This window comes from Bison bison, unplaced genomic scaffold, assembly GCF_000754665.1.
Source record: "Bison bison bison isolate TAMUID 2011002044 unplaced genomic scaffold, Bison_UMD1.0 scf7180017864274, whole genome shotgun sequence".
Lineage (NCBI taxonomy): Eukaryota > Metazoa > Chordata > Mammalia > Artiodactyla > Bovidae > Bison > Bison bison.
In genome coordinates, this window is record NW_011494846.1 from 2285102 (window position 1) to 2310325 (window position 25224).

General features: G+C 46.7%; 1 protein-coding gene across 1 annotated transcript in view; it reads left to right on the top strand.

Annotated features, from left to right (window-relative positions):
• Nucleotides 1-25224, top strand: part of JARID2 (jumonji, AT rich interactive domain 2) — a 231696-nt gene that overhangs the window by 179576 nt on the left and 26896 nt on the right. Inside the window, exon 5 of the mRNA XM_010848827.1 lies at nucleotides 9404-9580. Coding sequence (XP_010847129.1) covers nucleotides 9404-9580 — 177 coding nt within the window. The remainder of the gene's footprint in view (nucleotides 1-9403; nucleotides 9581-25224) is intronic.

The window sequence follows — 25224 nt, forward strand, 5'->3', positions numbered from 1 at the left end:
TAAAAAAATGGATCCAGGCTACCAAAGCCTAAGCAGTGGGCTATTGTAGGAAGACAGGCAGGAGGCCGATGGATGCTAGTGGATCCTGGGCAGGTGACTTAAAGCTTTCAGCCTCGGTGTCCTCTTTTGTAAAATGGATGTGCAGTCAGCACGTGGTTGCTGTGGAGTTAGACTAAATTACGGGTGCGAAGCGGACCAGATGGGGCCTGTGGTACCATCCAGCCCCTTAGTATTTCCTGGTGAATTTAGGAGATGAACAGGGGAGGGGAACAGGTTCCTCCAAGTGACACGGATGAGGGACAGTTTAAAAGACCAGCCAAGGAGAATGCAGTACCAGAAGAGACAGGCCACCTATGGAACTTTCTCTAAAGACAGTCACCAGCTTTATCGGCAAGGCACGTGTATTTCGATAGAATACTGACTTTGGGTATTGAGGTCGATAAATTGTAAGTAGGGCAAATGAAAAAGCTTGGGGTGATTTAAAGGTCACAAAACGAAAGGGGATTAACCTGCTAGAAAGCAATTAAATAACCCTCCGATTGCGAGGAGCACCATGGCTCTGATAATGAACTTCCTTGAGCGAAATGGGAGTGCTTTACGGTACTGAAGTCTTTGGGGAGGAGGGCCCTCTGTCACAGTGGTACACAGCTCTTTTCTGGACGAATCCTTTTTGGGAGGTGTTGCATCTTAATTTTTTGGGAGGGGTAACAAAGTGATGTTCTCGCTACCCTGAGGATTCCAGTGGCCGTCCTCACGTTTCTTCACACTAAACCAGCCTTATGTTCCTCATATGCTTGGTTTTCCAACAGAGTCTGTACACTTGGCTGAGTTGTGCTGAGCAAGCAGTTTATTTGCCAGAAGAGTTTATCAGGCTCATTATGAAGAAATATGAAACCATCGGCTCCTGAAGCGCCCAGGAGGGGAGGGATGGGGCCCCTCTAATTGCTCTGTGACCTCGATCGGTCGTTCAGACTCCAAGACGTTTTGCTCAGAGGGTTGGCCGTGCTCCAGGCCAGCTGGCCCCTGACCAGGCTCTGCCCTCCCTGGAGATGAAGCCAGTCCTTGCTCCCGCCTGTGGCTGCCGGCACCGAGTCAGTGTGCTTCTCAGATTGTCTCCGGCCTCTTCCCTACTTTCTGCTGATTGCCTCAGTATTTCTCGTCCTTTCTGAAATCCCATTTAGAGAAAGAAGGTCGATGGGGGCAGAAATCTGGAAGTAAGGTTAGTCCTGTTTTGTTTGTGGCGCACCTGGCCGACAGCTGACAGCGCTGAAGTGGCCAGTGTCCACGTCCTAGAGGCACGGTGCCCCTTGCCCTGTATTTACGTCTCTATTAAGGTCCGTGGGCGCTTTCCCTGTGGAGAGAGCACACTTGGGATGGGCTCTGTGTGGCCGCAGTGAAGTGAATTTCTGACTTGTTTCCCGTTGCATACGTGATGGGTGGAAGTTACATAGGTTGAGCCCACTGCGCTCTCCGTGTGGTGTGACCTGTGCGTTGTGTTCATTTGCAGCAGGGAGATCCGGATGTGTGCTTGTTCATGTGTGTTTCAAGCCATGGGTGTAGATGACAACGGGGGAAGATAGGAAGCCGCTTGTTCAGCTGCTAATTAAAGGCGCTTTCTCCCGTCTCTGTGCTCGGCTGGGTCAGGTCTCCCTGTGAACTGTCAGGAGGGAAGGTGGTTTTCGTTGCTGAGACCCTCATGTCAGGGCTCTTGCAAAGAAAACATGTGCCCCGCTCTGGTGGTGGTGGTGGCGGCTCAGTCGTGTCCGACCCTTGCGACTCCGTGGACTGAGTACCCCACCAGGCTCCTCTGTCCATGGGATTTCCCAAGCTCTGCTCTGCTGGAGGCATTGCCTAATCGTGGGGTCAGGCAGCCACACCTGGGAACTCGTAACTGCAGAGGAGGCTTCTGAGAGGACAGTCACATCGCCACTTCCTCGCTGTTCTTCCTGAAAAAAGGCTCCCAAGGGCTGAAGCTTTCCAGCCCTCACAGGCGTTGCTCTGCCACTTGTTCCCAAATTCCAGACTAACTACTGAGTTCGTTTTGTGTCTCCGTCCTCTTTCTGGGCCCCACCCCATCCTCTCCCAGTGGCCAGTCTGCAGACTCTCCCATTTAGGAAAGCAGGTAGGAAGTAAATCACCTTTGCCCTCATCTGTGGAAGGGGCAGCCTGCTTTCATAGTTGTGAGTTGTTTTGTTCCTGAGCTGTGTGTCACCCTAAAAATGGCACTGCCACGTGGGTGTCGAGAGTGCTTTGTCCTGTGTTACCTCACAGCCTTCGGGGTCATCACAGTTGTTACATCTGAAGATACTAAGCCCATTGTACAGGCAAGTAAACGTGAGTCTCCCGACAAGAGGGTACATGACTGCCAAGCTGGCACGTCATCCTGGACTTTCAGACTCCATGTAGTCCAATGACTGGCGCCCTTGGTTTTGATATGTGTGTAATAAAAGGAAGACCAGTTTCAGTAGAGGCCCCATTACCCAGCCTTCTCCTTGTACCATAAGGAGCTAGGGCCTCCCTTTGCGTTTGGACTTCGGCTGGAGGGCTCTTCCCCGAGTCCTGCTGCTTGGTGGCGCCATAAATGAAGTAGGGTGAATGTTTGATCGTAATATTAATTACCTTTAACCTTTAATATTAATATGAAGTAGGGTGAAACTTTGATCGTAATGTTAATTACCTTTTCTTTTTAGGGCACATGATATTAAATTTATACTGATATAATAGAGAAAAGTCATTTAAATCATGAAAGTAAATCACTCTAAAGAAAATAGCAGATGGATTTAGTACCCGATCTTAAGAGTTACATGGGAATGGGCAGGGCTTGGAAAGCCCTGGTGGAAATTCTTATTCCCTGGTAAATTGTAAAGGCTGACGTGGAAGAGGCAGACCATCAGGCTGTGCGTCACAGTTGTCCTGGTCTCCTGGGGCACTTGGATGAGGTGTGTGGGTGTGCGGGGCGGGTGTGGGTCACAGGTGCTTGGCTCAGTGCTGGGTACGTAGATGGTGGGATTAACAGGCCAAGGTCGCACCCACTTTCTCTGGTAACTGTTCGGTTTCAAAGGATGTAGCTCTCCTCTCCTGGAACTCAGAAAATCAGTGAATAACTATCTCCCTGCTCCCGGCCCAGTCCCGACCTGTTCCCTTTGAAGTTTGGTTTTTTAATATGATAATGGGCTTCCTAGGTGGCATTAGTGATAGAGAACATCCCTGGGTCGGGAAGATCCCCTGGAATAGGAAATGGCAAACGGCTTCTGTGTTCTTGCCTGGAGAATTCCATGGAAACGGGAGCCTGGTGGGCTGCAGTCCATGGGGTTGCAAAAAGCTGGACCCGACTGAGCGTCTGAGCACGTGGTAATAGGGCCCGATTGCTTCCATTCTCTGTGTGTATCCTGAAGATCCATCACAAACATGCCAAATCCGGGGCACAGCCTGGAGTGTGTGAGCTCAAGCTACAGAATTTGACTCCCCAGCTAAATGACAGCGGGCGGGGAATCCCTTTAGGGTCTTTTCCAAAATCTAGCAGAACGAGCTATGTTTAGCTTGTTAAGATAAAGAACTGGTCGGGGGAGGGAAGATAATGAGAAAGAGGGCTTGTGTGTACATGATTCACAGAGAAGAATCCAATTTTACAGAAACCGCAGCCCAAATTAGAGAAAGCAAGCTTTTGGATTAAAATGATTTCTGTTGTGGTTGTAACATACCACAGTTTGATTTTTGTCCAGATGAAAACATTTGGTTTTCACTTCAGTAAATATTGTGGAGACATTGCCAACTAATTCTGAAAAGTAATGAAATACGGCTTTGGCAAAGCACAGATGCGTTCTGCACTCCCGATTCCACCGACTGATCCAAGTTCAGATTTTTTTTTTTACGTTTGCTAATGCGCTTGAATAATCAGGAGAGAAAAATCTGCCTGTGGTTTTAATAGAAAACTGTAAGTACACGTGTATACCCCCTGCCCCCCGTTCCCTATGCCATCCGTGCTGCTGGTGCGACCCCATAGATGGCAGCCCATCAGGCTCCCCTGTCCCTGGGATTCTCCAGGCAAGAACACTGGAGTGCGTTACCATTTCCTTCTCCAATGCATGAAAGTGAAAAGTGAAAGTGAAGTCGTTCAGTCGTGTCCGACTCTTAGTGACCCCATGGACTGCAGCCCACCAGGCTCCTCCATCCATGGGATTTTCCAGGCAAGAGTACTGGAGTGGGGTGCCATTGCCTTCTCTGATGCCATCCATAACCCTCATAACACATTAAAAGCACTCACCTTTCATTGATGACTGCTTTAAAACTACAGAGTTTGTAGAGGAGATGTGCTTAGTCGCTCAGTCATGTCCGACTCTTTGCGAGTCCTGTGGACTGTAGCCCTCCAGGCTCTTCTGTCCATGGGATTCTCCAGGCAAGAACATTGGAGTGGGTTGCCAAGCCCTCCTCCAAGGGGTCTTCCTAACCCAGGGATCTAATGCAGGTCTCCTGCGCTGCAGGCGGATTCTTTACCTTCTTCTGAGCCACCAGGGAAGCCCATGGAGGAGATAGATGGAGTTATTCTGTGTGATGAGATAACCTCTCTGACTTGTTGATTAACCTCACAAGAGGGGCTGGTACCTGCGGAGGGGAGGGAGCCCACCCCAGGACCCAGGTAGGGGCCGCTCAGCCCTTTCTCAGACCCCTTGTTTTTACCGTAGTGGTCTGCCATGGGAGGGGATGATTTCTCTTCTGGAGGAAGCTTTTCCTTGTTGTATTTCCCATCTCTCCCATCCTATTTTCATCTCTGTAGATCCATGCCCCATTTTCCTGAATGCTAGGCCCACAATGAGGTTTTCAAAAGTTTACTTCACCTGATGTTTGGAGGCAAAAAGTTTCCCTAATAAATTTTCTAGAGAGGAAGTTTGCTTCTTAAGTGTGAGAATCCATGAGTTGCAGACCATTTTTAATCAAAAATTCTAAAAACACGCAGTCTTCTGTTTTCAGATGCTAAATGTTAACTTTCCATGCACACAGCTTCAACTGGATTAGCAAATGGACCCATTCACCCATTTTATAAGGAGGAAGGGGGTGATTTTACCAGTGATAAATAATCCAGACTACTGGCTGTTTGCAAGGCTTCGAAATACCCTTTCCTTCATCTGTTTACAGATTCCTCCTCCTCTAAGCTTATTTGTAAATTAGCTAATCGAGCTTGTATCTTGGCTAAGAAGAGAGAAATGCTCTCTGTGAATGTCCGATAGTTTGGTTTCTCAGATGCTTTTGGCTCTCTTATGTATTTGAGGTTCTTCTGCAGTTATTTTCTAGGTATTTAGCCGTCTGTGTTTCCCTATCACCTTGGTTATGCCATGTGAGATGATCTTCCTGGTTTTGTGTCAATGAGAGAGAAAGAAAAGCTGTTTTTGCTGCTTTTTCCTGGTTGCTGTGGTTCCCCCTGATCTGGAATGTTGGCATGACCCTCTCCATCACTTCTAAGTGGACATGTCAGCGGGTCTTAGAGGGATTACCAGTAGCTGTGTGGTGACCGAGGTTTGGAATATTCATTGTTGTTGGATTTAGTCTTTTCTGCATGCTTTAACTTGTTAACAAGGTTAACAAGAGGTACAGGTATGCAGGTACCCAGAAAAATTCTGAAGGTATGTTCCTTCTGGGGGAGAAGCTATAGTTGATGGGGCCACTCCTGAGATTTGCAGTGGCTTTTTAAATGAAACGTGGAAGGTGGTAAGGCTCTACCCAGGCCATGATGCAGAGGGGAGAATTGGCACAGGCTTATTATTTGAGCCAAGGGCATCCTGACTCTGTTAGCTCTGACCTTTCTGCCCAAGGCTGCTTCTTATCAAGCACTAGTCTTTTTCCTCCACTGATCCCTTCTCCTTTCATCACAAGAGTCTCCATTCCTCTTCTTATTTGAGCATCTGTATTGTCTTTTATTTTGTTGATGCTTTGTCTTTAGGTCCAACCAGCAAGTCATTTAGGAGGGAACCCACATTACTTTTTAGGGTGAAAGCAATCACTTTTATCCCCTGTGCCCCCATACTTGTGTCTTTTCCACCTCTTGACTGCAGAGCCAGTCCCATCAGAAAAATCTTATATTATTGTAAGTTTTGCTTTAAGAGTGACTCCCGCAGGGAGCACGCTCCCCACCCCTTCGCTGGTGTTCTGCTTCCTACTGCACATTTCCCTATAGAACACGCATCAGGTTACATCACTGTGTATACTTGGCTGAGAAGCTGCTTAAAGAAATGGATTCATAAGTTTGGTTGCTTTTTTCTTTTGTTAAAATTACCCTGTTTGCTTTCTGTAGGATATTAATGAAACTTGGGTCCTGAACTGAGCTCCTGAACATTTCCTCCGTTTTAGTTCTTTGGCATAAATTTAGTGCTCACCCCTTTCTCAGAGTTTTGAACATAAGGAATGTGATGCTTCATGTATTGGGTTTGAGTTTCAAAAAATCCTCAACAGACTCTGTAGGTGGCAGTTACTTCTTAATTTCTCATGTGGTTCGTGTGGATTTTGCCCAGAATTGGGCAGACTTGCTTTGCTCCCAGATGGCTTCAGTTGCAGAGTTTATTGCCTTCTCTCCTGATCCTGATGTGATGGAGCAAGGCAAGGGGGTACTGGCTGACCTCCTGAAATTCCATCCTGCAATCCTGCTTCCCTCCAGTGGAGGGCAGAGTGAGCTGTGGAAGTGACTGCAGGGTCTACACACACACCTGCTCTGCGTGGTCCTGTATAGTCCGCTTTCTGATTTCAGCCGCGCTGGTCAGCGCATCCGACACAGTGTGCAGGGAGGCTTTACTGTAAGAGAAATTAGGTGTGGCTATTTTGATCTTGAAGGAACTTGAAGAAATGTGTTTAACCTCGTTCTTCTTTTACTGAAGAGGAAAATTTAATGGCTGAGTCTGTCACTGGCAAGTGCTGGGTCCCCAGCTCTGTCTGACAGCATGTAATGTGTTACTTGATGTCATGTCACATGCTAGAATGAGTTGGAGTTTATGGGAAATTTCCTTTCCTTTCTTTCTTTATAATTTTTTTTTAACTCAGAACCTCTTTTTGAGCGCTGAAATAAGGTTTCCTGGTTTTTTCCTTAAACGCCTAGATTTAGGGGACTTCCCTGTTGGTCCAGAGGCTTAAGACCTCACCTGCCAGTGCAGGGGGTGTGGGTTTATCCCTGGGTGAGCAGCTGAGATCCCACATGCCTCATGGCCAAAACCAAACATAAAACACAAGCAGTTGTGTAATAAATTCAATAAAGATTTTTTTTTTTTTTTAAGGTTAGATTTAGGAAATGACCTATCGGTGTAGGTACATTTGGCCTTGGAGGTACTTTGTGTGTCTCTGTGAATGATATGTTCCGACTGGAAACTTTTAAGTACAAAGCTGGGAAGGATGGTGTCACTTCTTTTTCTATTCAGTCTTGTACTAGTTGTTTTAAAACCACTTAGTACAAGGGTAAATATATTGTTCTAGTAGGAAGAAGGCCAGATATTTCCTCCTCTTTTCTTTTTTTTAAAAAGCTTCATCTTCTAACTTCTGCTTGATCAGATGGTTTTCCCCAAAGCCTCTGACAGACCTTCCTTCTGTTGAGAACCTGCTTCTAATTGGAAATGATCAAAGGGGAGAAAACAAAGGAAATGGCTTTGGTCAGAGTGTCTCCAGTTATGTTATACAGAGTGTTTGTCACACACATCCCTTTGGAGTTTCGTTTCCATTCAGTGCTATGACCCATATAACTTGCGGGCTGGGGTGTTTGAGTATCAGTAGGTCATGCTGACAACAAGTGGAAGGTGCTGTCTTTGTCTTTGCATTTCCGGGAGCTGGGCAGTCGTGGTTCGCCGCTTCAGTGCTCTGAGGCTGCTCGTTCACGTCCATTTCCTTGTTAGAACAGGTAGCCCTGATGCTGGAATGATTAAATTAGCCATTGTGGTTGAAGTTTGAGATCCAGTTTGGGAAGGAGAGCACATTCAGTTACTTGAATCTTGACGGATACTCCTGAAGTGTTAGCTCATTCACAGGACACTGGCAAGAGAAGAAATGAACTTAACATTTATCCTTCTGTTACTTGATGGCAGCTCTTCTCTGGATACTTAATGGGAAAGAAAATGAAAGTTACTGCCAGAAATTAACTCAAGGGTTTCAAAAATTGATCGATTAATCAATTAACCAATTAACTGACTAATTGATTATTAAAAAAAAAAATTAACAGCCTTTGGTCCCAAACAGTATACCAGTGAATTGACCGATCTCCTTCTGAAAATTCATGATTTAATAAAGAAGAACGGTATTGTGCTTCTTTGTAATATTGAGCTTGCTTTCTGGTGTTACTGTTCTGTCTTAGGTTCAGAAGCAAAAACGTTTGGCGATGAGGAGGTTAAGGTGTAAAAGGAGTAAGGGATTGGGTTCTATGAAGAGGTTTTTTTGATTTTTAAATTTATTTAAGCCAGTCTTCTAGTTAGTGTTATGCAAGAATTTATTTTAATAATTTTACATGCTATTAACCTGATCATAATATCAAAGTAGCTTCCAAATATATTGTGATTTTGGAATCCATACCTGTCACTCACCCCCTATGAATATGAGACAGATTCCTTTTATAAGGAAATGTCATATTTTGTTTTTATCACTTGTCTCTCTCTCTCTCTCTTTTTTTTTCATTTTACATTCATTTGCTTAAGTTCATACTTTTTAAGTCTAGACGATGTAACCCAGAATAGTCTCATGTCCTTGACACTGTGGGTAGGGTTTTTTGTTGTGTTTTTTTTTTTTTTTTTGCTCAATTCAGTCTTTGGTGTTTTCCCCACTCCCTTCTCAAGAATAGTCAAATGAGATTTGAAAATTTTTGATTTGTTATGTTTGGTGAATGGCATCGTCCCTCCTCCCTGCTGGGCATTTTGCCTGAAATCTGTTAAAGGGACACAGATAGAGTTCTATTTCCTGGAGGATGTTTGAAAAATAAAAATGGCAGTAGAGATGAATTGCTTTGTTTTATCTGCTCAGTCATGAGGATTTAAGTTTGTAATTTAGTACATGGGTCCACTTGGGCTTCCCTGATAGCTCAGTTGGTAAAGAATCCACCTGCAATGCAGGAACCCCAGTTCGATTCCTGGGTTGGGGAGATCCACTGGAGAAGGGATAGGCTACCCACTCCAGTATTCTTGGGCTTCCCTGGTGGCTCAGCTGGTAATGAATCCACCTGCAATGCGGGAAACCTGGGTTTGATCCCTGGGTTGGTAAGATCCTCTGGAGAAGGGAAAGGCTACCCAATCCAGTATTCTGGCCTGGAGAATTCCACGGACTGTACAGTCCATGAGGTTACAAAGAGTCAGACCCCACTGAGTGACCTTCACTTTCCACTTGACAGGGCTCTGGAAGGGGTGGAGACTCAGGCCCGTGTTTATGCCCCTCCTTTTGACCCCGCCAGGTTCTCCTGCGCTGCCCAACAGCATGGTGTATTTCGGAAGCTCTCAGGACGAGGAGGATGTTGAGGAGGAAGATGATGAGACAGAAGACGTCAAAGCAGCCACCAACAATGCTTCATCTTCATGCCAGTCAACCCCCAGGAAAGGAAAAACCCACAAGCATGTTCACAACGGACATGGTAGGTCCACTGTTGAATTTGGATGTAACAGATAAAATCCAGAGCTTTGAGTGAAGGGTGGAGTAGATCACATGTTGAGAAGATGATGGAGGTGGCAGAGTTGGGTTAGTGATATTTTGCATACTTCTTCAAGTACCAGGCACTTAACGGAGAGATTGGTGGTATAAAATGGTCCAAACAGTTGTGTTCGAGGTAAATAGATTGTTGGATGCATAGTCTTAAGTCTGTGAAGATGATGGTAGATTCCATAAGGTCACAGATGTAGGGGTTGGAGGCAGAAGATACCGCATCTGAACAGGCGTGGTCGAGATGAGTGCGTGAAGATGCTGTTGTCATTCACTTACTGTTGTGATTCCAGCAGTTATCCAGCTTGTGAAATCAGGGGCATGCATGTGTAGTAGAAACTGGACTCGTTTTCTTCCCCCTGACTGTTAACATTCCAGGGGCAGGACACGTAGCCCCAAAAAACAAGAAGGAAAGATCGACTGTGAGAAAGAGAAAAGTATAAATGAGTTGACCGTGGAAAGTGCTCAGTGGTTTTTCAACAGGGAGCTGACTTAATCAGAGTTATATTCTGAAAAGATTAAGCTGGCATCAGTTAAGAGGATTTCATAAAGGGAAGTGATTTCAAGAAGAGGAAACACATTGAAAGGCTATAATTGTAGGCAATTACCTGGCTCAAGGTAACAAGGGACTAAAAGGTGGCAGTACAGATGGGAGGATGCAAGTACAAAAATGTGGAGGCAGATACAGAAATACGGCAGGGGGGGGGGTGAGAGAACTGATGAGTAACTGGATTAGTGTCGGGTGTGGCGGGGCTGGGAAAGGAAATGAGAAGAAAGATCACTGGTGGCAGCAGCAGTGACTGCTTTCTGTGAGCTCTTACCCAGGTTCTCTGGGACTCACAGAGACCCTAGAACGTAGAGCACCCACATCTACAAACGATAGAAAATCGGTGTTGCCAGTAAGTCACTGAGGCAGAGGAAAGTTCGCCTCATTCTTTTCCTTCACGGCTGAGCACTCATAGTCTTTCTGGACTCGTGGACCTGTAAGACCAGCATCACTTGGATGTGATGGGAATCTGGCCACCTGCACTGTTGTTGGCATTTCTGCCTTGACAGTTGAATGATTTTTCATTTGTCCTGCTTCTTGTTTTGGGCTGTGTTTAGGTGGCATAGAGAGATGAGGGATGTGACTTAAAGACCTTAGAGTTTGTTGAGCAGATGAGGTTAGTAATCTCAGTGTAGAAGAAGTGAAGTCGCTCAGTCGTGTCTGACTGTTGGCCCGGGGACTATAGCCCATCAGGCTCCTCCATCCGTGGGATTCTGCAGGCAAGAGTACTGGAGTGGGTTGCCATTTCCTTCTCCAGGGGATCTTCCTGACCCAGGGATCAAACCCAGGTCTCCCGCATTGTAGGCAGACACTTTACTGTCTGAGCCACCAGGGAAGCTCGGTATTTCTCAGCCTCCTTACCTGTAACGAAGGCACTCAATGAAGTGTTTGTATAGCCTCTGTTCGCTAGCTGTGTGTAGACATGTTCATGTAAAGGGGTGGCTTCTCTAACTAGTGGGTGGTCTCAGAAATCTCCTTTGTGAGAGACCAGAGAGCTGTTTTCCGTGAATGACAATAGAAATAATAGATTTTAGGGTGTGTTCATCTACATTATCTTTTGATCCCATCTACTTTCTCTCCAGCAAAGTCACTGGGAGGTGGTCAGGGCAGGAGGCGTTTCTTGCTTTATAGTTGAAGAAAGGGAGAGCTGATGTCTTGTATCCATGACTAAAAGTGGCCGACTGCAGCTCAGAGTCACAGTTTTTGCAATGCCCCTGCCCCAGAGGCCGCCATCCCCTGTAAGGGTGCGCGTGTGGACAGCTGTGCTCCGTGGCGGCTCCGGTCTGTGGTGCTGGTGGAACTGCGCTCCTGTCCGCTTGACAGCGGCGAAGAGCCAGTGCCTGGAGCCCCCGGCTCTGTGTGGGGCTCCACTTGTGCTGCTGCCGCGTGGCGCTCATGACTCTGGAGGGTTTATGTCTTAAAAATCCCAGAGGATGTCGGTGCTGGCTTTTTGTGAGGCCAGTGGAAGGAGGGGGCTGAAGCCAGCTCAGAAATACACAGGCTATTAGGAAAGCTCCTCCAGTTTCACATGACTCAGAGGAAGTTGTTTCATTTTTTTTAAATGAGAAGTCCGCTTTGGAGAAAGCCAATTTCAGCCTCAGGTGCAGTATTTTAGAAACATGGTGAGCTTTCAATACCTATTTAGCTGAGCTTATCTACCTACCCTGTTCTACATCCTCTGTGACATGAGGAAGGCCCAGGACAAGGACACGAACTGCCAACATCAGATTATTAAAGATGACTTAGTGAGGCTGGGGAGCAGGTCCCCAGCAGGAAGGTGTAAGGAGATTCCTCAAAATACTGTCTTTACCACCAGAGAAAGGAGTTATTGATAGTACAGGGCCATGGCCCCAAAGTGATGAAACTAGAATGCAGTCATCTTGGAAAACTGAACATTCAGCTCTGGAATACTGTTCCTTTCACAGCCATTTCTTGATAATTGAAATTATACTGTAACACCAAATTACATAATGCACACATTTGTTCCCCCCACCCCCACCTTTATCCTTTCCCATAAGGTCTTTATCAGCATCAAACAGTCATCATGAGCTTCATTTCCTGACCTTTTTAAGGCTTAATTAGCTGTGTGGTAGGCATTTAATTTCTCTGATTCTTAATTTCTTCTTGTGTGAAACAAGCAAGGTAGCCTAGATGGGCGTTCATTTGTTCCTTCCTTCACTTATTTTTGTTGTTCAGTTGGTCAGTCTTGTCCAACTCTTTGTGTCCCCATGAACTGCAGCACACCAGGTTTCCCTGTCCTTCACCATCTCCCGGAGCTTGCTCAAACGCGTGTCCTCATTTATATCGTAGAATAAAGAAATAATTATGGCTGGTGTCTCATGTACAGGCATCATTACCCTTGACATTTGTTATGGTGGATGTTGGGCATTGCTGTCTGTTCAAGGGAAGTGGCTTTTCCAAGAAGATCCAATTAGCTGGGTGAAGATCCCTAAAATTTTGTTTTTTCTCCTCTGAGACAGTAGTATGTTTTTCAGATTAAAAATGTTTATATCCCACCCTGTTTCCATCGGTTTTCCATTCTCATCCATTCTTTGTCTTGCTCTTGTGACCCATGGGAAACTTGGTGCAGGGTTGTGTCTACTAGAGTGTGAGTTACAGTGTGTCAGCAGTGAACCCCAGGACTGCAGTGCTTTTCACAAGCAGTCAGGACCAGACCCCCGAGAACTCTGTTTCCATGATTAATACATACAGATTCCCATAGCAGTTTAAGCTTGTCTTTCCTGCTTTGTGGTTTTGTTTTGTTTTGTTTTGTTTTTTTAATTGAGACTCTTTCTTTAGTAACTATTGAGCAGAATTATTTGAAATTCCTTGTAATGGGATTTAATTATGGGTACCCATCAGTTGCAAAAGTGAAGTTTAAATGTGACATAAGACTACAGAATGACACAAATATTCCTAAAGAGGTTTCCAGGTGGGAGTACAGGTGGTGTTTACCTGATCTGTTGGTGTGGCCACGGCCCGGCCATCTATAAAGAGAGCAGTGGGACGCTAGGTGATGTGTATGAGGCCGCGGTTCAGGCTTACCCAGGACCAGTGCCAGCCCACTTGCTTCTTCTGTCTGGGGTTCAGAGGAGGCCTCCTTCAAATTCAGAAAAACGGACTTTTCCAGTTCAGGTTTTGAGAGCACCTTCAGAGCCCCAATTGACTAGGTGTGTAAGGCACTAGGGCCTGACCACCTTTCAGGGAGCAGCAGGCTGGTGTCAGTTGCTGAGCCTTAGGCCGGACCACGTGGACTTGTCCGTCTGCAGAGTGGTGAGAGCCCTCGGTGCAGCGCTTCTGCAGGATGCTGTGGTGCTCTTGTCCGGCTTCCTGTGCTCTCCCACCCCTCAGCCCCCGCTCCCTGACTGGAGGGTGCTTGGGGGGCATGAGCAAAGAGTCATTCTCGAGGTGAAAGTTGGTTCTCTGAGTGCATGGAAAGAGAAGATGGGGTGCAGCCTGTGAATGAGAGGAGGGTGTCCCTTTTCCCTGCCCTTCCTTTTTGATCGATTCATTGATAACTTGGCTTAAGTTAACGCCCTCATTTTCCCAAAAGAAAAATCTACAAGACCGATCGTCTCAATTTCCTTTTGATTTGTGACTCAGGTGAAGAATGTGCAAGTGTTAGAGCAGATTTTCTAAACAGGAAGACCTGGGTGAGGCCGTCATCACTGGGTAGTCGGGCAGGTGCTCGGGATTGTGGACTTCTTGGCACAGGAGAGTAGGTGCTGTCTCGTTCTCCGTGACACTGGGTTTCTCTTGTCTGGTGGTGCTTCCTGCTGCTTTGTGAGCTGGAGATGTGAGGTTTGTTGGGAGATCTGGCATCTATATTCTCCTCCCAGGAGCGGAAGTAAATGCACAGAAGATGTGGGGAACACTTTATCATGGGGGCAGCTTTGGCCCCAAACCCTGATCTGCCTGCACATCCAGAAAAACAGTTGTATTTAGGCTGTGCTGGTTTGAAGGGAAGAGAACCTAACCAAGCTGCCAACAGTGTTCTGCTTTATCTCGTTTCTCCCCTGAACTTGAACCTGCATGGGCAGGAGCAGGGCTCCTGGAAGCTGATACAGGAGAGAAGGCACACCCCTCTCCCCGCCTCCCCTCCCGCTCCGTGTCTAACTGGCCAGGCTGGGGCAGACCCAGATCCCTGGGGGTCTGACCCCTGACCGCAGCAGTCCCCTGCAAGAGCCTGGTGTCCCCAGCACGTGTTTAGTTGTGCAGACGTTCCAGAGGACCCTGATGTTCTCATTTATAATCCACTGGGCATCCTACTGGAAACGGATGTGGTTTATTAAAATACGTGGTCTGAAGTGACACGGACGGCATCACGTGTGCTCGTAGCCTCGGCTCCGCGAACTTGAGGGTCACAATAGCAGTGCCTCCAACAACTTCTATTTTGAGGACTCTTTTTTTCAGTTTCCAAAATACCCCTCCATCTACAGAGCCTGAGATGCTCCTCATAGGAAAGCACGTAGGTAATCTCCGTATTTGGCCCCAAACACGCAATCAGAACGTGCCTCTGAGTATTTGTGTCGCAAGTTGATAATTTGAAGTGACTCAGTGTTTGAGACGTTCTTGTCATTGGTAATTGTTCTTTGTCAGAATAAGTGAGGTAGGGTAGGGGAATTAATACGTTTGTCTAGAAAGAGTCTGGCTTTGGTTCTTCTTATCCTTTCACAGGAGAACTCAGTGAGAGTGGGCTGCTCAGATCAGCCCCTTATTGTGTATTCTTCTCATGCTTTTCTTTTTCTTTTGCACTTAATGGAAAATGGAAGGAATAGCAGAGACCTCTCTTTTGGTGCGCCTCTGTTTCTGAAGAGGGACATTTCTCACAAGCCTTTTTAAACAGCATGTCATTAGACTCCCAGCTGGAATGATTTCATTGCTTTTGAATTGACACTGGCTCGGTTCCGGGGGGTGGGGTGGGGTGCGGTGCCTTATGTAAGGGCCAAAAATCAGTAGTTTGGCCGACTTCACTTATGTCTGCCCTGGGGTCACCTTCGAGGTGCATTCGGTCCCCTATCTGGGTGGTGGGGGGGTGGGTTGTATGCACAGGACCAGGGTCCCTCTGTGTGCCACGAGGAGACGCTGTGAAGAGCTTTTTTTCTTTAACTGATGCTTTTGTGGAATATCCTCTTCACCTTTTTTTTAAACCTCCTGCAGCTTGATTATTTTTTTCCCTCCCAGCTGGGGCAGCTGAATCTCCTGAGTTGGAGTATGGGTTGGAAGCCTGTTCTTTAAGAGCGGGAGAATGTGCAGAGTGCTAAGTGTGTTGTTAGCCCTCCACTGCCCCCTCATTTGGGGCCACTTGGCCTTGTGGCTGAGAGCAGGATGCCGATGCTTGTTTGCCCAGATGGGGTCGCTACTTGAGGCCGTTCTAGTTTTCTTATCTTTAAAGAGGTAGTAGGCATGCTTTTTCATAGGTTTTTGTGAAGGGTAAATGAGTCGGTGTAGGTTGTATTTCTCTCTGGTAGAGAGCACCATATTGGCTGTTAATGCCTCATGTGATTGTAAGATCTGGAAGTCTAGAAATAGCCTCGTAGATGATAAGAGAATCCCAGGAAGTTAGTATGTTTCAGATACCTGGCACGGTGAGGGCTGCCCCAGAGGGAGCGTGAGTCATGCCCACCCTCAGCACCAGGAGCTGCTCCACGTGTGATAGACAGACCCTGCTGAGCCGTCCGCCAGGGTGATTGGCTCTCCCTCGTTTCTTGTTTCCCTTAAGTGTTTGCTGTGTGGGTCACGCAGGCCCTTGGGCATGCCTACACCGAGGGCCGTGCTGGCGCCTCCTGTTTGTTTAGCATGTAGATGTCTCTTCCTGGGGATGGCAGGGCCCCTGCTCTGTGGTGAGAGGCTCGGGCAGATTTCAGAGACAGATGACTGGGGAGATGGGTCTGGTGGTGGAAGAGGAGCTTCTGGCTCGAGTCCACCTTCTTGACCAGGTGTCTTTATCCAGTGGTTTAATCTCTTTAGGCCCCAGTTTCCCCGGTTGTAAAATGTGGAGAGCACCTGACTTTTTCCATTTGGGTTCAGGACAGGCAGGGATGGAGTTTCGTTTGGGGGTGATGGGGACTTTAAACTTAGACTGTGATGATGGTTGCACAAGTGTGAACATGCCGGAACCCACTGGATGGTGCACTTTGAATGGATCACGTGCTATGTGGATAGCAGCTTACTAAAGAGAAACAAGTGTCTGTTAGAACTCAGTGAGTGACGGATGCGTTCAGCATGGCGCCTGGCACTTGGTAGGTTTTCAGAAACAGAATCTGGATGCCGTTTTGTTGCTGGCCTCAGGTCTGATGACTCTTCCAAAGAACTGTAATACTCTGCAGTGCTGAAGAAATTAAGATAACATATTAGATTTTCAGAATCTTTAATCAATTTTGTTGTTCATGCTCGGCTAGGATGTGTTTGTATCACATACATTGTAAATTGAATTGCTGAGCTGTTCACCCAGCTGCTCAGTATTTAATATTTCCAGCTACATTCGTCGAGCCTGTCTTGAGGGCACGCTTCAGTCGCAGGGAAAGTTGTGCGCATATAGGATGCCCTTTCCTGGTTGCTTTCCTGGCTGGGGGGCGAGTGGAAGTGTGTGTGGGACAATGGCAGATCCACAGACTTTATTTGGAGAACCTTGAAAACAATCCTTACTACGATACCGATACTGCTGTATTTGCTTTTCTGTACTGATATTTTTATTCTGCATTTTTATCCATTCTTTTGTAACTTGTAGAGTTGATCATGTGTATGGAGTGCTTTCCAGTTTAACTTTTGTGCACACTTACTTTCCATTCACAGCAAAACCTTGAGATTCCTTGTTCAGGTCCAGAGGTGGGCCAGAGGTCTTGCCATTGACTTCAGAAGTGGTTGACCTTTCAGAATTCATCTCCTTGAATGTAGGGCTTTAGGAAACCCCAGGCTGCAAAAAGCACTTTTTTCATTTGCTCTTCAGAGTTATTGCTTGTCCCCTGCTGGAGTATGTGCCGTGGCTCTGTGCTGTGTCTTGGTTCTTGAGGGTGAGAAAGCAGGAGACTGCTCTCGGCCCACTGGCCCCTCTCCTGACAGGTCCTCTGCCCGGGTGTCCTCTGGTCCCCCTGCGGCACGTTGGAGAATGCAGGTGCCTTGAGCCAACTGGTGCGGGGACAGGCGGGGGTCAGTCACCATCAGGCCATCCGTCTTGTCCTTTGCTCGGCTCCTTTGGGGGCCAAGTGGGCCAGTAAACCCATTTTTCAATGACAGAAGCCATTCATTCTGATGGATGGTCTTTCTGATGCCCTGACCTTTATATTATCACAAAGGTCATCCTGTCTTTTCAGACTTCAGTATCTGCAGTTACTAGGATCCTGTGTAAGGAACATGTTTAATTGGCAAATCTGTCCAACTCTGTTGGGTATATTACATCATTGCCCACAGTGTATTCACATTTCTAGATCTGGGTACCCTGGTAGCCAAGTTTTGATTGAAAAAACATTCCATGACTTACAGATTCAAGTTCTTATAGAGAGAAGAAAATTCAGGTTGGCTTTAAAGAGTCTTTTCAACAGGTTTCTTTTTCCTGTTACACAGCGTAGCCAAAGTGGTAGAATTTCACTGGGTGGAAATTCCAGAGGGCTTTCAGAACACCAGGTAAACCAGGAGAACTTGCTTGTGATAACCAGATCAGGGTGCACGTGGACTGCTGTAGGTCCAGCTATTGCTGGGGGCTCCCAGCCCGAGCAAGACCCTGATGGAGCCAGAGCCGGAGCCGACCTACGCGCTCTCGCGCTCCAGCTTGACACGTGACTGCTCCAGCCAAGTCAGTGGAGCTGTTTTGGCCCAGGGCAAACCAGGTTGCAGCACTCACACAGCCAGCATTAAAATCCTTTTGAACTATTGACACAGGTTGGCAGACACATTCCATTGTTTTCAGACAATAGTGACTCAAAGTTGAACTGGCTCCAGGGAGCAAGTGCGGCTTTTGTACAGTAACAAGGATCCGATGCCAGCTGATTGATGGGGCCTGCCTTCCCGGAGTCCGGACGCCTTGTAATGACATGAAGCTTACATTTAAATATCTGGCTCCCCATCAGAAACTTGGCGTGTTCCTCTTTTCCTTTCCATAACACAGTCTTCTCTATTTATAACGATTCTTCTTTCTTTTGTCCCTTCTTGTTTTGGGGTTGACACAGGGAGCAAGTCTCATTTTACGTAATTTGGGGGTTAGTCCCATCTTCGACCTTCTGCTGTTTCTTTCCTCGTATGTGTCATGTGTCTGCTGGCAGACCTTCCTGCCTGCTTTCCATGATGGCTTTTGTCTGTGTTTCTTTTTCAGGGTGAAGGTTAGACCCTGGGTCATCACAGGGTGTCATAGAACTTTGGCCAGATGCCATTCAAAGGGCCTTTTTTCCTGCTCACCTGATAGAAAAAACTTCCTGGTTTTCAGATAAAGTGCCTTCCTGGTGCTAATAATTAGGATGTTTGGGGCTATACTCTCCTTACGAGGAAGGACTCTTTTCAAGTGGGGGTCTTGTCTTTGCTCTTAGAGCAGGAGCTTTTAAAAAGATCGTGGACTGTAGCCTACCAGGTTCCTCCATCCATGGGATTTTCAAGGCAAGAGTACTGGATCGGGTTGCTGTTTCCTTCTCCAGGGGATCTTCCCAACCCAGGGATTGAACCTGGGTCTCCTGCCTTGTAGGCAGATGCTTTTACTGTCTGAGCCACCAGGGAAGTCACTAAAAAAGATCAACTTTCTTATATCTGTAACGCTCTTTTCTCTGAAGAATGGATAGCGTTTCATGGACTTCTGAGTACTTTAGTGATTCCTGGAGGCCAGATAAGCAGAGGCACTGGTTTGATCTTCTGAGAATGGAGGCACAGATGTGTTACGGATCTGGCAGCTAGGAGTCACAACCGGCCGGTCTGGTCCAGCTTGTGTATGGAGTGAGGGTTTTAAAGGCCTGGAGGATCCCCTGGGAATCTTGTCAGGATCTGACTTTGTGGACAGAGTCAGATGGGGGAACGTGGTTTAGTACAAACCCTCTGGAGGTCCAAGGTCCTCCTCAGACGTGAGGTCCTCCTTGGAAAGTGTGGCTTTCCACCTTTCATGCAATCAAAGGTTGCTAGTGAAGCTGTTGCCCATTTCTTTTTCATCCCCCATTGGGAGCAAATTTTACCTTCTCGAGCCTGAAGTGACCCTCAGTCAGAATACCCGCCTTTGGATTTAAAGGTTTTGCTTGCTGTGGTATGGAAACCCTTGCTACAGGCCATTTAACTTTCAGAGAGTGTGTATACAAATCAATATATGTGTTCATTAATGCACAGCTGTTTGTATCTGAGTATACAATATAATTTCCTAATACTGTTTTTGGTGATAAACACTTTCTTAAAGTAATGAGTCCAATTATTCTTTTAATTGGAGGCAGCATGTGTGGGTCCTCTGTACATTGAACTTTCTGTCTCATCTTCACAGGGTTTAGGCTTTTCCTGTGAGAGTGGATATTTTTTCCTTTCCTCTTCTGGAGAATCTTACAAGTTAAGACAAAAGATAATTACTTGGAGGAGTAAAACTGCAGGTTCCCATGACACTTAAAATTAATGAGCTGCTGCTGACAAAATACACCTCGTCTGAGGCACCATCATCCAGCAACAACCCCCCCCCTCCCCAGTTATACTTGAGTTGACTTTTTGGCTGTGTTTGCCATTTGGGTGGACAGCTGCTCTAAAATAGCACAGTGGTTACAGAAAGTGGATTTCTTCAAAAACTCTCCCTTTGTTGCAGATCAAAGTTAATGTTGCTCAATTTTTTATTTTCGAAATTTTGAAAACCTTCCCCTTTCCCAATTATCTGATCACAATGGTCTTTAGCAGAAGCCCGTCGTGCGGTGTGCACTGCAGCCGGTTCAGTTATTATATTTAAGGCACGTGCCTCTCTCCCTTCTGCTGTGATCAGAGGCCCCCTCCCCGCTCCTGGGGAGGCAGTTTTGGTGCTGGTGGGGTCAGAGCTCCCAGAGGGCATTAGAACAGAAGCAGAGCTGTGCCTTCTGTTTCAGAGACATAAGGCCAGTGAGCAATCTGTGCCCCTCACCCCTGGATTTCAGAAAGATGGTGCTGGCTGACCATAGTGCCACTCCAAGTTCTTGAAGTCTCCGTCTGGTAACTGGCCTCGCCCCGTGGTTCACTTGGAGTGGAGTCATCAGCTGTGCGTGTGCACTGGGGCTCCGTTGCCCCCTGGCCGTTGACTCCATCGAGGTGTGGTCATCCCTGCAAACTAATGCCTGCCCACTGCTCCCTCTGAGATCCTCTCTAATGTTTTGTCACTGAATCCTCCAAGCAACCCTATGAGATAAATAGTCAGTTGGAAAACTGAGGCTTAGACAGGAAACCAGTCCAAGGTCAGATAGTTAGCAAATGATTTCTCTGGATTTAAACTTAGGTAGCATAATTTGGAGCCTGGGGGCTTCTCTTGTGGTTCAGACAGTAAAGAATCTGCCTGCATTGCTCGAGACATAGATTCCATCCCTGGGTTGGGAAGATCCCTTGGAGAAGGGAATGGCTATCCATGCCAGTTGTTTTGCCCGGAGAATTCCATGGACAGAGGAGCCTGGTGGACTTCAGTCCATGGGGTCGCAAAGAGTCAAACACGACTGTGTGACTAACAAAATTTTGGAAGCTGAGCTTTTTGCAGGGTGCGTGGCTGTAGAGGTAAGTTCAGGGGCCATCAGAGCTTCGGGAAACCACGGTGTAGCTAATAACCAGGGGAAAGACGATCCCATCTCACCCTTTTCAGGCCTCTTGGTCTCAAGACCTGTTTCTACTCTTAACAACCATTGTGGGGCCCACAGAAGGCTTTTATATTGTGGCTTGTATTTATTGATATTTACCATATTAAAAGGGCTTTCCTGGTGGCTCAGACGGTGAAGCGTCTGCCTGCAGTGCCGGAGACCTGGGTTCGATCCCTGAAAGGAAATGGAAACCCACTGCAGTACTCTTGGCTGGGAAATTCCGTGGACAGAGGAGCCTGGTAGGCTACCGTCCACGGTGTCACAAAGAGTCAGACACGACTGAGCAACTTTACTTACTTACTTACCATATTAAAATTAAAACTGAGGTGATTTAGAAATGTTTACCTATTTGAAAATAACACACGTGCATTCCATGTTGATATAAATAACATTTTCATGTACAGAAAGGGACTGTTTTTCCACACCTGAAAAGTTGTAGGTGAGGGAGGTTGCATTGTTTGACTTTTTTGCAAATCTGTTTAATGTCTGACTTAGTAAATGACAGGTACATTCTTAAGTCCGCTTCTGCATTCAGTAGTACACAAGAAAATCAGTTTCAGACAAAGAGGTGGTTGGAGGAGGGAGGCGCCTTTGTGACAGTTGTATTTGATTTCACACCCAGACCCAACCAAGGGTAGTTTCTTCAAGGTCACTTGTAATCTGAACCCCTGTCGGTGAGCTTTTCCTGCACTGTTAGGTTAACATCCATTGGTTTGCCCTCCACCTTGAATGGCTGTCTTAGCCACACACAGTTTTATAATGTCTTATAGCGATCATTTGAGAATGACGGTTCACTGGGTTAGCCACCCCTTCCAGTTGTCGGCACCTTCCGGTATGCTGTATCGAAGAATCTCCTCTGTACTAAACTCATTGGGAAAGTCTTTAAGTTTTGAGAGGCTTTCGGGTTCATGGTGCAGATACAGGTTTTCCAAAATTGTCATTTTTGCTTGAAGTCATGAATTCTGTCATTGGCTGCAAAAACTGTTAGTTACTTTATCCTTGACAGGCTCACTTTATTTGTTTTTGAGAAAATAGCTGACAAATAACTATATTGGTTGTCCTTTCAAATAAAAATAGCATTCCATGAAAAAACACAGCTAGCTTGCAGCTTAATCTCAAGTGCTTTTCCCTAGAAGTAGTCGTCACACTGATGTTAAGGAGAAGTGCCTCTGTGTGTGGTTCCATTGTGTCTCAGAGTGTGTGTATACTCAAGAGCTGAGATTTAATGCTGTGAACAGTTTCTATTTATCACTTTCTGAAGTGAACTTTTTTTTTTAAACTGCTAGTAACTGATGAAGAACACAGTATTTATTCATGCCCTTTGGTGCCACTGCATTGATGTGTGTCAGATGTTGCCACTTGGTGCTGCTGTTCATATTAAGTTTTTTAGAGATATAATTCACGTATCATAAAATTGAACCACAGTGAACAATTTAGTAGTTTTTAGCATATTCACTGAGTTGTGTGGCCATCACCACAGTCAACTCGAGAACCTTTTTCATCGCTTTCACCTGGAAAAATATGTACCCATTCGGAGTCACTGCCGTTTCCCTGAACCCCCCCGGCGCCCGGCAGCTGCTGACGCACGTTGTCTGTCCCGTTCATTGCTTTGGCTGCGCTGGGTCTTCGTTGCTGTGCAGGCTTCTGTGCTCAGGGCCGGAGCTCTGCTGCAGTGTGTGCACTTCCCATCGCAGGGGCTTCTCGTGGTGATGCCCAGGCTCAGGAGATGTGGTTCACAGGCTTAGTTGTTCCTAGGCACATGGGATCATTCCTGAGCAGGGATCAAACCCGTGTCTGCTACCGGCTGATTCTTTACCACTGGGCCACCAGGGAAGCCCGCCTTTCTGTCTCTTCGTGTTGGTTTGGTCATCTCATATGCATGGAATCCTGCAATAGGTGGCCCTTCTTTCTCTTCCCATGATGTCTCCAGGATCCGTCCGTGCTGGAGCATGCGTCAGTACCCAGCTCCTTTTTACAGGTGGATAACACCTTGTTTCGTTTAGCTAAATACCAGTTGATGAACCTTCGGATTTTTTCTGCAGTGTTTATTATTCATATTTCTGCTCTGACCACGTGGATGCACGTTTGTATGTGGGCATACTTTTCGTTCCTCTTACGTTCACATCTGGGAGTGGAGTTGCTGGGTCACATAGTAACTCTGTTTTGAGGAACTTCCAGACCATTTTCCAGAGTGGCTGCAGCAGTTGGCATCCCTACCTGCAGGGAATGAGGGCTCTTAGTCCTCACCAGCTCTGCCTTTACCCATCTTTGTAAGCACAGCCCTCTTAGGGAATGTGAAGTGGTGGTTCGTGGTCATTTTGATTTGCATTTCCCTGATGGCTGATCTGTCGTTAACCATCACCATCATTGAAATACCAACACAGTGAAAAAGGGAAATACTTAGTATAATTATGAAAATATTTTTGACCTAGGAGATCCCATGAAAGGGTCTCTGGGTCCCCCAAGGGTCAAGCCGTTCATTAAACTGTAGAAAATGTGGGCTGTGGTCTCAGCATCCTCTCTCTTCTTGCTTGGACAGGACGTTGGCACCACCTCTGTTTGCCCGTGAAATAGATATTGGGAGGCAGTGGGAGGCAGCCAGGGTCCAGTTGGAGGTTGTGGGAGGTCTGCTCAGGCTTGCTCTTGGGCCGTGTTGAAGCCCGTTCTTCTGCATTGTCAGGGAAGCAGGAAGAGGTCTTGTCCCAATCTGAGTGTACTAACCCGAGACAGGCATTTTCCAGAAGCAGCAGGTAGGTCTTCCCAGACCGTCTCCATTCAGGAGCATGTGGTCGCCAGCCTCTAAGGAAACCGAGGATCCACGCAGTTTGCCCACACGGTAGGGCTGGGAATTGAGCGGCTGATATAGCCTTGTGAAAAGGAACTAACCCCCAGAATAAATTTTTGTAGCCAAAATTTTTATAACCAGAGAAGTCAATTCTAGAACTGGTACTTCTGTAATAGTAGACTACTCGTCTTTGTGGCAATAACAAAGCTCAGAAAAATATGAAATATTTAAGATTAAAAAGAAAGATGAAACTTCTGTACTGTTTTTCAATAAAGAATGTGCTCACTGCCTAGAAAATTGGTGAACGGTCAAGAATTGCCTGGATTCATGTTCCTTGGGTTGCTTTTTAATCACGTTGAAGTATGACTTCTTATGGATGTTGCTTCTAATTTGTCGGAAAAGCAAGTGCAGATTCTGCCAGCGTGGGCATGATGGATGGATTCTGACAACATGTAGTTACTTTCACTTAGAATAAACGCCAGCCATTCAGAGCTCTCCATTTTTCTGAGAGTATCGGACAGAGCCTTGCACAACACGGGTCATATACTGTGTTCTGATGTGTCACATGGGCTTTACCTCTGGATTGAAAGTCTAGTTGGAGTGTGTGGTCGCTGGGGGTGGGGAGATCAGGGTGTACATCCAGTCCAGGTAACGAAAACGTGAATCTTTTAATCATGCCATGTACAGTGTAATAACACATGCACTAAAGAAGCACATTAAATCAGAAAACAATTAGGAAACTTCGAGGATTATCTTACCATCTGAAAATACAGGAAGGACTTTCTAAGCAAGCAAAGTTTAACAAATGGGTTAGCTGATTTTAGTAACATAACAGACGGAAAAAGCAAATAAGAGGAAACTGTCTGCAATCTATGAGACATAAATGTAAAGGATGCTTGTACAAATGGGGGCGACAAAGAAAGCATTCAAGGTCCTGACCTGAGAAGGGCATCTCAGAAGACAGACGTTGTCTCGTGGCTCTGCGGGTTGAACTTCCATGTCTAAGCTTCAGAAAAAAGTTTCAGCTCAGAGGAGGAGGGGTTTTCTCTTTACAGTTGTCTGGTCCCTGCTGCTTTCTGCTGGAATGTGGTGAGGCAGCCTGGCGCGCGGGTGCTCGATGGGCAGGTGGACACAGTGACCTTTCCAGGCCACTCTGTCAGGAAGTGCTCCAGGAGCCCCTTTAAATGACAGCTAGGAGGGCCCACTAGATTCCCCAGCTGTTCCGCCCGGAGCCCACGGGGCCGGGCAGGCCAAACACAAGTCTGTCCAGGAGTGGGGTCCCAGCTGTAAGCAGAGGAGAAGACTCAGGGCAGTGTCACCATGGCATTGCCTTTAGACCTGAGCGTGCTCTCTGGGGTCTCAGCTCCCTGGGGATGGGGGGGTGCGGCGGGCACTTGGGGAGCTGGCTCTGAACGCCATCTGGCCATCAGGGAGGTGGGTGTGGGGCGCCTTCTGATGGTATCTTCTAGGAAATGGGCTCGAGGACAGGA